The sequence below is a fragment of the Orcinus orca genome, chromosome 2 (assembly GCF_937001465.1).
Source record: "Orcinus orca chromosome 2, mOrcOrc1.1, whole genome shotgun sequence".
Taxonomy (NCBI): domain Eukaryota; kingdom Metazoa; phylum Chordata; class Mammalia; order Artiodactyla; family Delphinidae; genus Orcinus; species Orcinus orca.
In genome coordinates, this window is record NC_064560.1 from 175,491,405 (window position 1) to 175,506,452 (window position 15,048).

General features: G+C 52.7%; 1 protein-coding gene across 2 annotated transcripts in view; it reads left to right on the forward strand.

Moving 5' to 3' along the window:
* The window catches only part of ESRRB (estrogen related receptor beta), a 106,603-nt gene that overhangs the window by 39,420 nt on the left and 52,135 nt on the right, over positions 1-15,048 (forward strand). For both annotated transcript variants that reach the window (XM_033425398.2, XM_004262265.2), the window contains exon 2: positions 14,516-14,925. In XM_033425398.2, coding sequence (XP_033281289.1) covers positions 14,516-14,925 — 410 coding nt within the window. The remainder of the gene's footprint in view (positions 1-14,515; positions 14,926-15,048) is intronic.

Consider the following 15,048-nt stretch of genomic DNA (forward strand, 5'->3'; position numbering starts at 1 on the left):
AAATACCGTAGACTGGGTGGCTTATGAACAACAGAAATTTATGTCTTACAGCTCTGGAGGCTGGCAAGTCCCAGATCAAGGTGCTGGCAGATTCGGTGTCCGGTGAGGGGCCACTTCCTGGTTCACAGAGAGCTGTCTTTTCCCTATGGCCTCACGTGGTGCAAGGGGTAGGGGAGAGAGCTCTCTGTGGTCTCTTTTTTTTTTTTTATTTTTTGCGGTTCGTGGGCCTCTCACTGTTGTGGCCTCTCCTGTTGCGGAGCACAGGCTCCGGATGCGCAGACTCAGCGGCCATGGCTCACGGGCCCAGCCGCTCCGCGGCATGTGGGATCTTCCCGGACTGGGGCACGAACCCGTGTCCCCTGCATCGGCAGGCGGACTCTCAACCACTGCGCCACCAGGGAAGCCCTGTGGTCTCTTTTATAGGAGCACTGATCCCACTTATGAGGGCTCCTCCCTTATGACCCAGTCACCTCCCATAGGCCCCCCTAATACCATCACAATGGCGGTTAGTTTTCCACGTATGAATGTTGGGCTGAGGACATACACATTGGGTCTATGACACCTGCTGTCTTCTTTCTGGCTGTCAGTAGCCTCTGCCCCTCTTACCAGCCAGACCCACTAGGAGGAGGAAAGAGTTTCTCTTCTGCCAACTTTAAAGATCAGACTGGCCAAGAAAGGGAAAAAGTAACTGTTTGGAGTCATCACACTTCTCCAGAGATAGTCCTTGATCTTTGGAAGGGGGCAGGTTGGGCAGAGTGGCTGAACCCCTCACCGTGGGTGTCAGGTTGGATTAACATACAACCTTCAGTGAACCATAGAAGCTGTGTGGCCCGTGAGGCTCATCGGTGCCCCCATAGACTTTCCCGTTTTCCCAGTAAAACAGGACTAAAAATCCAGAATTATTGGGAGGATTAAATAAGCTTGTATGCGCAAAACGCTTCGCACATAGTAAATGCCTGCTAAACAAGATAGGAAACTTAGTATAATTACTGCGTTAAATAATACAGCGGCATTAATTTTTTTTATTCCTTTAAAGGGCTTCCACGTCTGTTTTCTTACTGAGTCTTTACAACCACCCAGGAAAGTAGGGTGGTTTTTCTTGGATCCAGTTTACCAGTGCAGTACCTGAGATGCAGGGAGTATAGTGACTTGTCCAAGGCCACTCAACAAGGCAGTGGAGGCACTGAGGCCTGACCCTGAGGTCCCTAGGGGTATCCCAGTCTGGCATACCTGCAGCCCCAAGGGCCTTTCCTGTCCGGAATGACAGCAGCCCCTGCCCCTCCGGGGCTCCCCTCATGAAGGAAAAGGACAATTTCCTGTCATCCTCCTGTCTCGCCTTCCTGGAGCAGCTGTCTTCCCCACCCCGGCTGTGACTTCCCAGGGAGAAGGGCCCTAATCCTTGCTTAGTACTGGCAGGGGGTGGCTCCACCTCTCAAGCCAGTGGCAGGGCTGGTGTCATTGCCAGCAGCATCTTGGCGGGATGAAGGTTGCATTAGTGAGCAGTAATTGGAATGCAAAATAACATTTTGATCGAGCCAGCAGGCTGTTTATTTATCAGATCAATAGTCAAAATGCCCCATCTGGAGAAGTCCGCGTGATAAGTGACAGCATTTCCAAGGGCAAGCCTGGTGAATCCAGCCCCTCACTCCCAAAGGTTTAGATTAAGGAGAGCCAAGGAGCCTGGGAGTGACCCACCACTGCTTCCCCCTTTCCTCATTTTCTTCTTATATCCAGTTTATAGAGGAGACGACTGAGAGCCAAATTGTCAGACCATACCTGCCATGGCTGGAAGGACCTGCATCCCAGAGGCCTGAGGAATCATAGTAACAGCTCACATTTATTGAGCACTTACTATGTGCAGGCGCTGGTGTCAGTGCTTCCCATTTATTGTGTCATTTAATCCTCAGAACACTTCTCGGAGGTAGGTATCTTTATATTACCCATTTTGCAGATGAAGGAACTGAGGCATGGAGAGGTAAAGCAACCAGTTGTACAGCCTGGAGGTGACAAAGGCAGGATTCAAACCCAGGTGATCTGGGCCCAGAACCCTTGTGCCTGGGCCTGGTTCTGTCCCCTCTAGAGGGCAGGGAGAGGCAGTGGCTATTTTTTCATTTATACAGATTCGGGGTCCTGGCTCTGAAGTCAAGGCGAGCTTTTTCCAACCTCACTTCCCACAGGTTTTCATGAATTACTTTGCCTTTTGTGTTAAAATATCTTCTTTAACGTTTCAAAACTAGATTTCTTGATAAGTGGGTCTGAGATGCTAGCTTCTCTAAGTTCCTTCCAAACACATGACAGGCATTCGGGTGTTTAAAAAAATAAATAAAAGTAAGAAAAATCCATACATCATAAGCAAAGCCTTTTCCACCAGGATTAGTGGAATTTGATGGGAACTGGGAGCAGGTTTCAGTGGGACTGTTGGCTGGGCCTCTGCTCTTGAGGTGCTGGCTGACTCCCTTGCCCTGACTCTGGCCCTATCTTGTTTGTGGCTCAGGCCTGTGACTGACACAGCCCGAGGGGGGGCAGGCCTTGGGGACTCATATCCCACCCAAATCTCAGACCTCCTGCTTCATTTGTTCACTCACCAAATCTTTTCTGAGCATCTGTTGTGTCCGGTAGCGTCCTAGACAGTGGAGAGCAACAGAGAGGAAAGCAGAGGCAGCCTCTGCCCTCCTGTGCGGGGGGCAGAGGCCCCGAGGTGGAAGCATGCGGTCTGGTCCAGAAACAGCCGGAGTGGCCCCGTGGGGGAGTGGGCAGCTGTGGAAAGGACTCCTGCTTTCCTGGGGGTGTGATGGGAAGTCCCTGGCTGTCTGGAGCAGGGGAGTGTTGTGACTTACTCCCCTTTGCTTTGGAACTCACTCCAGCACTTTCTGGCAGTGAGACCCCTGCCAAGATATTTAGCCCCTCTGGCCTCTGTTTCTTCATCTGCAAAATGACGACAGGTTGTTGAAAGGAATCGCTGACCTCGTGCGTATAGTTTCATGCCCAGTGCAGAGTGAGCCCTCTGTTGTCACCATTATGGAGCTCAGAAGCAGGTTCCCAGTTGGCTGCAGTGTCAGGTCCCCACCTGTTCACCCGAGTTAAGATGTATCTTTGTCATCTGCCCAGGCTGCCCATTGGCACAAAGACTGAAAAACTGGGTCAGGAAGAGAAATGGATACTGGGAGCCCCAAGCTTCCTGTGTCATCCCTGCTATGCATAAGGCCACATGGAAAGGGCCACTGCTGTGACCAGGTGATATATGGAAGAGTGGTCCCTCTCACTGGGTTTGCATACTGCCCTGCAGGAACGCACATAAGAAGGGGGTGGTGACACGCAGGAACAGCACACATGAAAGACTCAGGTGTGTGATTGCATAAGGAGCAGAGGGGAAGTTAGCAGTGTGAACCAAGGGCCTTAAACGCTGATCCCATCTAGGGTTGCATCAATAGAGGTATAGTATCAAAAAAAAAATTTTTTTTTTAAAACAATCTTAGCTTTAGAGGATAAAAAAAAAACCCAGAAGTATAGTATCTAGGACGAGAGAGGTGTCAGAACTGCTCTGCACTGGTCAGAACTCACCTGGAAGGCTGTGCTGTATTCTGATGCTCCTTTCTGTGAGGAGTAAACAGAGCAGATGGACTGTTCTCAAAGGAGGGCAAAATGTGTGCAGGAGTGATTCTAGGTCCAGGAGATGTGCTCCTGGTGAAGACGGGGCTCAGCAGGGAGCAGGAAGCTGCCTTCAGCAATCTAGAGGGCTGTCAGATGGAAGTGGGGGGTTAGACTTGTTCTGTAGGTCCTGAGGGAGAGAGCTGTATAAACTATAACTGAAAGCTCCAGAAAGAAGAAATATTTTGGCTCTTGACAAAGAACTTAAAAAAAAAAAAAAAAAGGGCTTCTCTGGTGGCACAGTGGTTGAGAGTCCGCCTGCCGATGCAGGGGACGCGGGTTCGTGCCCCGGTCCGGGAGGATCCCACATGCCGCAGAGCGGCTGGGCCCGTGAGCCGTGGCCGCTGAGCCTGCGTGTCCGGAGCCTGTGCTCCGCAACGGGAGAGGCCACAACAGTGAGAGGCCCGCGTACCGCAAAAAAAAAAAAAAAAAACTAAGTTGTCCAAAGATGGAAACAGCTGCTGCCTGAATTAGTGATCTCCTTATCACTGGGGTCTTTAGCAAAGGCAGGCAGCCTATGGGACAGACCAGGAGCCCTTTGAGGTCCTGGCCTGGTCCAAGTGCTCCTGGCTGGGACAGGGCGCTGCCCGCCTACCTCTCCCTATCTCTCTGCTATTCCTTCAACACGGAGCTCTCCCTGCATGCCTCCTTATCTGTTTTTCCTCGGGCTTCTGCTTAAATGTCACCCTTTCAGAGAAGCCTTCTCTGGCCACTGTGTCTGGACACTCCTCCACTCTGCCATCTGTCCCCAGCCCTGCTCTTTCTTCATAGCGCTCATCACTAACTGAATTTATACTATTTGGTTGTTTACTTATTTATTAGTTAGAGTGGGTCACGCTAGCTATCGTTACATACAACCTCAGTTTTTCAGTGGCTTAGGATGACAGTTTACGTCTTGCTCACATAACATTTTGGTGAAGGTACTTGGCAGATCACCTTTCGTGAGGTTTTTCATGGGCCCAGGCTCCTTCCAACTTGTGGCTCTGCCATCCCCCAGGGCCTTGGAGTCCCCTCCTGGAGCCTCTGCATGGATCTTGTGTGGCCTGCAGATGGGGGAGGACAGAGAGAGGGAGGAAGTGGGGGCGGGGAGGGCCATGGGAGATTTCTACGGGCCGGAGGGAGGAGTGCCTTACATCCTTTTGCCCACATTCCATTGGTCAGGACCCGGTTGATGTGCACAGCTAACTGCAAGGGAGACTGGGAAATGTGGTCTTCCTGGGTCTAGAAAGAACATGAAACTGCTTTTGATGACCTCGTGGCAGTCTCCGCTCTACTCATTATCATATTTCATTGAATCTTTGACATCATAGACACCATTATTTTTGGAACCACTAATTAAATTAAACTATGGCAAGCCATCCACTCAAGATGCATTCTGATTGCCAAGATGTTAAAAAGTGAAAAAAGGGTGTAGTTTAGAGTCAATGAAATATGGTGCTGTCACTCCTTGAGGAAAGGAACATGTCCACCTTGGGCACCAACCATCCCCAGGGCTAGAACGGTATCTGGCACACCGAGGGTACTCAAGGAATAGCAATGGGATGAATGAGGGAGGGAAGGAGCGAGTGGATGAACGAATGAGACGGCGTGTCAGTTGGTTAGCTGTCAGAACCCCCTTGTGTGAGCTGCCACACCGGGGAGTCAGGCCTCGTCGCTCACTTGAGCAGAGGTGCTGCCGCGCTGCCGCGCAGCTGCTAACTAAGGCTCCCGGGCCCCTGCCCCTGGCTGGCACCCTTCTCTGCTGCCAGCTTCCGTATTCTTCTTTCTCGCTGCACGTTGGTGTGAAGTATGACCTCGCTCACACTTGAGCTGTCCGTCTTACTGCCTCTGTCCCTGGAGAGGCAGCCACGACACCAGGGTCTCATGGGAGAGACTCACTGCCCAGCCTGGGTCAGTTGCGCAGCCCTGGGTGACTCTGCTGGGTAGCAGGTGGAGATGCATGCGAATGTGGCGATTCCTGTGGGAGCTTGGCGTGCACACAGGAATAAGAGAGAAAGGAGGCTGGAGTCGGTTGTCAGCTCCTAGAAGAGAGGCTAGTTAGTTCTAGTAGTACCTGAATAAGGAATCCCTTTGTCTGAAAAGGGACTTCCTCAGTGGAAGTTCCCGCATGCAGAGAGGCCCACAAATGCATGATTAAATGGTGGATGGACGGATGCATGGATGGATGGGTGATGGGAAGGAGAGAGGGAGCAAGACGGTCTTGCTTGCTGTGGGAATGGACTTTTTAGAGACTGAATGGAAGCCATCTCCTCATTACTAAAAAGGGTGCTAGTAACAACTGCTAACGTATTTATTGAGCACTTTCGCCAGGCACAGTTCTAAGCTCTTTTCTGTATTAACTCGCTAACCCTCAAGACCACCCTATAAGATGAATACAATAATTATTATCATCCCTATTGTACAGATGAGGAAACTGAGGCTCAGAAAGGTTAAATAACTTGTAAGAGACAGAACTGGAATTCGGACTCAGGCAGTCCAGCTCCAACCACTGAGCTCTACGGCCCAGCATCTCAGCTCCTCCAGGACTGAATGCCATCTGGAAACTGCTGAATTTGTTCAGTGACAGTAGGTGGGATGTTTATGCTGTATCACTGCTTGATATGGGGTAAAAATAAAACAGATTCAAGTAGAGTTAAGATAAATTCACAGATGTCAGGTCTCCAAGAGATATTGAAAGGAAGATCGCTAGAGGTGTGTTTGGGGGCATCTTCTGAAATTGTGAGCTGTCCTTCCTCCAGACACACCCCTTTGTGGTGTCAGAGGCTAGAGTTGGCCATATGGGCTAAAGTAAGAGCCATCAGGTACCTTTGGCTCCTGCATGAGGACACTCCCTTGAGAGGACCGAGGTGAGGGCTGGTCTCCCCAGAGGGGGCCCCTCTTTCTAATCCACACACAGCCACAGAATGAGCCAGCAGCGGCTGCCCATTGTGGGCCGGAGCTTTGCCGGGGGACTGGGCCCTCCCAGCTGTCCCGTGGCAGCCACTTTGCTTCCAGAGGTCTCCTTCTGCTTTGGCGAGCCTCTCACTTCTCATGATGATGGATGCAGCCTGGGACATCATGGATAAAAAGCCCCGATTGAAAGGCACTAATTACCCATCATTATTTTCCATGCTGTAATTTGTATGGAACGAGATTTCAATCAGTTGTCTGGGATCAACCTGGTTTTGACTAATCTTTCTAACGACAAGATGCTTAATTACAGATTTTTGCCTGAGTTCTGGCGTACAGGGGGAGGCAGCTCTCACTGAAGCCAGTTTGCTATCAGGTCATTTTGTAGTCTTACGTCCCAGAGGGTCCCCTGAGGGGACAGAGAGAAAGAAAGAATGAGGAAAGTATTCCTGAGGAGACCAGACAAAATCGAACCAGCACAGGACCGGTGCTGTGGTAGTGACATGGTGATGGAGGGTAGCAGGTGGGCTGAGTCAACCTGCTCCCCTGCGCAGGTCACCTACCCACCGTGTCTCTACACCCCTAGCCAGCCCCCAGCCAGCCCCCAGCCAGCCTGGCTCTCTAGTTAGTGTCTCTGAGTGAGTCACGACTTCTAGGGCCTTCAGCTCCTCATCTGAAAGCCACCAGGCCAGGCAGGAGAATCTCTGAGCACTTCCGATTCACTGACTCCCTCTGTGCTCTGTCTGTCCAGAAAAATAGATCCACTGATGAAAGATAGTCATTGCAGGATTTCACAAGGAGTGATAAAAACACTGTTTATTAAAACAGGTGATTCAGACCACTCCGAGGAAAGGTCAATTTGAATTAAAGAAATATCTGAGTTTAAGGAAAGAATATATAACAAATAGACTCAGATGCATGGAATTGGATTAATTATAATCCTTGGTTAGTAATACTTTTCATCACTGGCTTCCCATTCCCACTCCTTCCTTCCCCCTCCCTTCCCTTCCTCCTTCCCTCCTCTCTTCCCTCCCTCCCGTGTAATAAGTACCCCTGGATCCCTGTCCCAACAGGAATACTGGGACCTTGTCAATTTAGCCATATGGTCCCCCCCATCCTACACGTCCATTAAAGGCCCATTGTGCATTGTCTAATAATATTTTTAAAGGAAGTTTAGCTGTGTTACTTTCAGGTGCCTGAGGGGCTGATTCATAACAAATAAAGCCTTGCTGGAGGGTCTGAAGGTCTGCTTTAATGAATAGCTCAGTGGCCCCTGGTTAGCAAATTAATCATGGAAATGTACGTAAGAGTTTCTCAAGTATAGGGAAACCATTTTTCTTCTGTAGAGTGGATTCCCAGTTCAGGCTTATTTATCCTCTTAATTCACCTAACCTGCTACTTTCTTTCCTGGTAAATGGCAGGTTCCTTGTGGAATTATTATACTTGGCCGAGGGAAGAGCTCTGCTAGGTTTAACCCCAGGCCGCCGCCAGCTGCTGGATTTTCTGGAAGGGGCTTCCTGGGAGAATCACAACAGCAGCCACTGTCCCCTGAGAGCTTGCTGGGCTCTAGCACGTTCTAAACGTTTTGCCTGCATTAGCCCCTGCTCGCCCAGAACAACCCTAGGAAGGAGGTGCTGTGGTGGAGCCCATTTTACAGATGAGGACCCTGAGGCCCAGAGAGGGTGACCTATTTAACGCAAAGTCAGCAGCTACTGTGAACTGCGGTGCTCATCTGACGTCAGAGTGATGGCTCTTAACCGTTAAGTGACTCAGTGGCTTGTTTCTGCTGTTCCAGGGGCAACCCCAGCACAGAGCCGAAAGGCGGCTGTGAGGGCAGCCCCTCTGCGTGTGATCCGGCTTCTGGCGTGTTGTAGGGTGGACTCTACTCAGTAGATGACAACAAGCCAGGCCCTAATCAGACCATCACACCCCTCTTCCCTCCAGGAGCCTCTGTTCCTCCGGAAGCTTCTCTTCTGCTGCCTGCCCACCAGTAGGCAGCCTTGAGGGGGGTAGGTCCCTGGGATTCCAGCTCAGGTTTTCATTTTTAAAATTTTTTATTTTTATTTCTTTTTATTAAAAAAAATGTATTGCAGTATAGTTGTTCCAACCTAAAGATTTATGACTGTCTCTTGCTGATATCCTGGAGTTTCTCTTCCTCTAGAGGTCCGTGGCTAAATAGCTGAAGAGTTTGGGTTTCCCTCAGAACTTCCAAGATTCTGTTGTATTCGGAAAAACTTCAACCCACTTCACTGTCCAGCAAGGTGATGTCCAGCAGAGGCAGAGAGTCCCCAGTAAGCTCAGGCGTCCCTGGAGGTCAGGCCGCTCTGGGGTAAGGGTCCCACACTGGACGCTAAGAGGGGCAGGCCTAGGTGGGGGAGGGGACCCACATTAATCAGATGGTGGTGACATTGAGGCCAGGGCAGCTCTGGCTGTGCTCCTGTTACGAGATGGATCAGACGGAAAATGATGCCTCGAGGGGCTTCGACCACTGACTACTGCTCTTTCACAGGCGGCTCAGATGGGGCAGCGGTCCCCTCCTGTAAAGTCAATAGTCATCGACCAGTTGGGAACTGGGACCCAGCCAACCACAGATGATGGACTCGACATGACCCTCTCCTCCCCAGAGCACAAGTGTTAGCCACCTCCCCTTCACCCCTAGGCTGTGCTCTCCCTGCTGCCCATCCTAGCCACCTACCCAGTGGCCACATCCTCCTGGGCCTTGGCATCCAGGCTCCACCTCTGAGATCTTCCCTGACCCAATCTCCCATCCTTGCAGCTGTCCTGCTCCTTCCTCCTGCTGTACCTCAGCCTCCCCCGCCTGGAAACCCCCATGCTCTTGGGCGCTCCGTTTTCTCCCAATTCCTCTCTTTGTGACATCACTCTAGCCCCAAACTACACCATGTGCCCATGCTTCAGCTCCTGGGCCCTGTGCCTACCCCTTTCCCGCCAACGTCCAAGTCAGTGGTTCTCAACTGGCGGTGATTTTGACCCCCGGGGAGCATCTGGCAGTGTCTGGAGAAGGTTTGGGCTGTCATATCTGGGGCTGGGGGTGCTACTGTGGGCTTCTAGTGGGTAAAGGGCAGGGGTGCTGCTAAACGTCCTGCAGCGCACAGGATGGCCCACAGTGAAGAATTACTGGCCCCAAATGTCAGCAGTGCCCGGGTTGAGAAACGCAGATCAAAGCTCCCCTGTGTTGCTGCCCCTGCAGAGTGAGTTAAGGGGCCTGGTAAAGCTTTACGCCCCTGATTTGTGTTCTCTCCTCCTCCCACAATTGCTGTTGCAAACTTTCTTCCTTTTCCTGGATCTCCTGACCTCACCTCCCATTTCACAGAGTGAGGAGAGGCCACGTGGGGGGCAAGGGAGGCCACCTCCAAACTTCCCCTCTGCACAGCCAACCCTCCCTCCCCCTCTTACTGCTTTGGCTCGTTTCTCTTCTCTTCCAGGGCATCCAGATACCTTGCAAACTCCCACCAGGTCCCCTGACTGCATGTGTTATTCCTGTAGGATTCAAACTTGACTCCCCTAAGATTCACATCTGGGGTGCTGAAAGCAAAGCAATAAGCAAAACCAAAAATGCAGGGGCTTCCCTGGTGGCGCAGTGGTTAAGAATCCGCCTGCCAATGCAGGGGACACGGGTTCAAGCCCTGGTCCGGGAAGATCCCCCAGGCCGTGGAGCAACTAAGCCTGTGTGCCACAACTACTGAGCCTGCACTCTAGAGCTCACAAGCCACAACTACTGAAGCCCACGCGCCTAGAGCCCGTGCTCCTCAACAAGAGAAGCCACCGCAATGAGAAGCCCACGCACAGCAATGAAGACCCAACACAGCCTAAAATAAATAAATTAAAAAGATTTTTTTAAATGCAGATTTCTGGGCCCCTCCTGCAGGGCTGAGTGTCCAGAATATGACTGGGGTGAGGTTGGGTCCAGGAAGCTACCTGTTCAACCAGCACGTTTGCTGACTCTGATGAAGATTGGACTGGAATTTGAGAAAAATCTTTTGTGATTGCAATCTTTCCATCTTGATTCGCTCTTTACCATTAGCATGTAACATGGAGTCACCATAGAATTCATTGCCTCCTCTGGGGAGTAATGGGGAGCGATGGATAATTATACGGGGTCAGTAGGTGGGATCACGATTGCCCAGGGCAAACTGGAAAGTAATTTTTAAATTCCTTACATTCTTGACACACCCCCTCCTCATCAAAGAGGCTGATAAATTACAGACAATAACAACAAAAACATTCCTTCCCTGCCGCCACCGCCCCTAAGTTCAAGGGGATGGTGCTGTCTACAGGTGAGCAAGGAGGACGCCACCCCTACTCCCTCCTCTGCCCGGCTCGGCCAGACATGGCCAAACTCCCTGAAAGGATTGTCTGCTGTTCAATGCCTCCTGCAGACCCGGCCCTGTGGCTCCCATCCCCCCATGCGTGATACTGCTCTGACCAGCCACATCCTGACTGTTCACTGCAAGGGACACTGCACTCCTGACTTCACCTGACTTTGTGGCTGCACGTGACGTGCCGCCACCTCCCTCACGATGGCTCTCCTCACTGCATGTCCACGACTCTCTCTCGTCTCCTCCAGCTCCTCTGGCCACTTCTTCTCTGCCCTCTTCTTGGACTTCTTTCCCTCTGTCCTTCCTTTAAATTTTGCTTTTGAGTAAAGGAACAACGTCCAGGAGGTCAAGGATGGGTGGAGGGAGGGGTAGGTTTCCTGGAGGGAAAATGAAGGCAAATATGAATAAATGAGTGAATGAATGAAGTCAGACCAAAGGGGCATGGCGGGGGGGGCGGAGGGAGCCCTGTCGGTGTCGTGTTCCACACCCCCAGCCCCTGCCTTGCTGGCGCTCTGCACACGTGTGTTTCTTTTGTGTCCGTCCTTCCGGTGAGAGGATGAGCTTCTTGACATCATGGGCTGCGCTGGTCACGTCCTGCTGTCTGGCCAGCACTTGGAACATGGTAGGTGCCCGAAGTACTTGTTGACTCACCCTGGAAAAGACATTCTAGGGGCCAAAATAATGGTCACAGAAGTGAGACACCTGCAGGGATGAAATCATCAGACCCTCCTCAGCTGGGGCTCAGGCACTAAACCAGTAGGTGGATTTCTGTGCCAACGCTGAGGCCAGGGTCAAGTTTACTTCCTTCTCAGTCCTAGAGTCTCTGACCAGGGCCTGGGGGCAGCGGTCACTAAAGAAGGCTTTGAACCAATAAGGAGAGAGGCAGGAGGGGAGACCTGTGGCTTAGGGTATGAAACCACTGCCTGCCCTGAGTGTCCTTCAGGGCTGTCTGAGCCGTGAGTCTGGGGAAGACAGCTGGGGAAACTGTGTCCTGCTGTCCACCAGGCATGGCTGTAGGTCTCCCCAGCTGCGTCTCTCAGGGCACAAGCTTCTCATCCGTCCAAGGGACAGATCTGAAGCGGGTGGCATATAACACGTGCTCACTAAATAGCAGATGCTATCATTACTGCTTATATCAAGTGTATCTCCTGAAATCTCAGGGGCACTCACAGCCTGGGAGAGGAGTGGGATGGGGGGTTTGGGTCTGGGAGCTGCCTTGTCCTGCAGTGTTTGTCACAGTGGGCCTGGGATGTTCCTGGGCACTGCAGAGCCTAAAGCAGCAGGAGGAGGGGATTACAAATGTAAGAGCACCTGGTCTGCTCTCCCTGCAGGCCCAGCACAAGGCACTGTGGGGAGTTAACCCACAGGTGCATTTGTGTTTCTCAGGCCAATGGCATTTCCTGAGAACACACCAGGGAGCCTCTGGTGGATGGAGGGGGTGGCAGGTAGCCTTGTGGAGGCTGGGGACATGACAGGGCACCAGCCAGAGATGTAAAAAAAAAAAAAAACCACCAGAGAAGACTTTCAGTATGGTACCCTCTGCCAATGTAAGGGATGGGCTAGTAGGAGAGGTATCTCAGAAGACTCAGGAATATTCAGTTTGGAACAGAACAGACCTGGGAGCCTCTATCTTCAAACACTACATTCCAGTAGATAATAAACTTCTTGACAGTAGGATCCTTATAGGTATCTTTTATCTTTTTATCAGAAGCAGCTCCCAGCTTCTGATTAGAACTGTCTGCGGGGCAATGTGTTCCCTGCCTCCGGACATGTTCAAGTGTAGATGGATGGGACAGTGCCCTGGGAGGGGTATTGACTATGAAATCACTGGTGGGACCAGGGACAGTGGAGGCCCCTCCCCATCATAAGATTGCTTTTGGCGGTGCAAGTGTGTGGCCAAGGTTTTCTTGGGAGGGTGGGCTTTGTGGGTGTGGTAAGACAGGCCTTTCCCCACATGGTGAATAATCCTTTCCCCAGTGATCTGCTCAGAAAACAGGGGCTACCTCTGAGCATCGTTGGACTGTGGCTGCTTCCCCAGTGGGCCCTCCAGCACTGGGACACTCCCTCCCTCCCCACTGGGGCCATCTTTCGATGAATGGGGCTGTACTGCCACCCTCTCCAGCCCTTTTCGTTCTCCAGGACACTTCCCTCTCTTTTTTTTTTTTTTAAAGAATCAATTTTATTTATTTATTTATTTTTGGTTGTGTTGGGTCTTCGTTGCTGCACGCGGGCTTTCTCTAGTTGTGGCAAGTGGGGGCTACTCTTCGTTGCGGTGCGCGGGCTTCTCATCGCGGTGGCTTCTCGTTGCAGAGCACGGGCTCTAGCCGCGTGGGCTTCAGTAGTTGCGGCACGCGGGCTCAGTAGTTGTGGCTCCCAGACTCTAGAGCGCAGGCTCAGTAGTTGCGGCGCACGGGCTTAGTTGCTCCGCAGCATGTGGGATCTTCCCAGACCAGGGATCGAACCTTTGCAGGACCCTTCCCTATTAACTTTCACCTGCTCCTTAGGCATCCGCCTTGGCCTCCTCTTTACCTCCACCCAGCCAGGCCAGGACATGGACAGATGAACCCTGACCCAGCCTCCCGACTCCAGGGCCTGGCTGGCCCAGAGCTCTTGGGCATGGACTGCAGCTGGGCTTTCCTGAATGCATTTCCCGGCCCTTCCCTCTCCTTGCTCACGTGGGAGAGAAGCCCCTCCCCTCCTCCTGGGAGCTAGGATGTGTGAGGGTCGCACTTTGCCTTCTTACCCTCTCAGCATGGTTCTGGGAGGAGGGCTTTCGTTTTGGGAAATGTCTTATGACCCTTCCTCGTGATCCTGCCTCACTGTTAATGCTCCCTTGACTCTGCAGTGAGGCAGGGGCCTTAGAGGTTGAAGTATGAGGTTAAGAAACAGCTGGGGGATGCGCGGAGTTGGGGTTGGAAGGCCTCCTCATGCTGCATGATTGAGGCACAGTCTCTTGAGGGGGAGGCCAGCCGGATCGGGGCTATGAAGAGGAATGAAAGAGGGGGGCTGGGGGCCACCCACCAGATGTGCCCTGGCCCAGAGGCAAAACCCGGAGGGCAGCCAGTTGGGCGGACGCCTTGGCCACAAGCCCTGCCTCTTGCCCTGGCCAGGTGGCTTGGCGTCTCTGGTCCCAATCTCAGCGATGGTGGCATTTGTGGGAAGCTCCAAGCTCGGGCTTACCTGCTGCCCCCGGGGCTCAGGTGAAGTGGGTCATCAGGTCATTGTACTGAGGGTGTCTGGGCCAGGAGCTGGCACCCCTGGACTTTCAAATGTATTATTGTTGTGCCAGAAGGTTGGCCAAATATTTTGGCTGAATTATTACCACTTTTGTCACCCTCAGACCAGCAATTTGCAAAGGACTGGGGGGCCTCATCTGAAGTTTGTTGATCGATCAAAATGTAGTTTTTGTTTGGAGGACTCAGAAGGTTCTGGTGGGTAGTGCCAGAAACTTGCTCTGGGCTGTGCCGTTTTTCAGCCCAATTGACCTTCTCGGCCAGCATTTTATCTCACCGATGCCTTAATGTAGGGCCCCTCCCAGCCACCCCGCCCACCCGGTGCCCGGAGCCCAAAGCTAATTCCTGGGGACAGCGTCACACCCACCGCACCCTCTCCGAGCTGACTCCTGCGCTCTGTGTCCCCAGGCTGCTGAACAGGATGTCCGCAGACGACCGGCACCTGGTCTCCAGCTGCGGCTCCTTCATCAAGACCGAGCCATCCAGCCCGTCCTCGGGCATCGATGCCCTCAGCCACCACAGCCCCAGCGGCTCGTCCGACGCCAGCGGCGGCTTCGGCCTGGCCCTGGGCGCCCACGCCAACGGTCTGGACTCGCCGCCCATGTTCGCGGGCGCCGGGCTGGGAGGCACCCCCTGCCGCAAGGGCTACGAGGACTGTGCCGGCGGCATCATGGAGGATTCGGCCATCAAGTGCGAGTACATGCTCAACGCCATCCCCAAGCGCCTGTGCCTCGTGTGCGGGGACATCGCCTCCGGCTACCACTACGGTGTGGCCTCCTGCGAGGCCTGCAAGGCTTTCTTCAAGAGGACCATCCAAGGTGCGTGGCAGCAGGGTGGGCCCAGGCGGGGTGCGGGCCCGGCAGGGAACCGGGTGATTCTCGCGAGCTGCCAGCTTGGGTCTGGGAGCCACTGGAGCCCGAGTTCTGGAGGCTCCCTTCTCT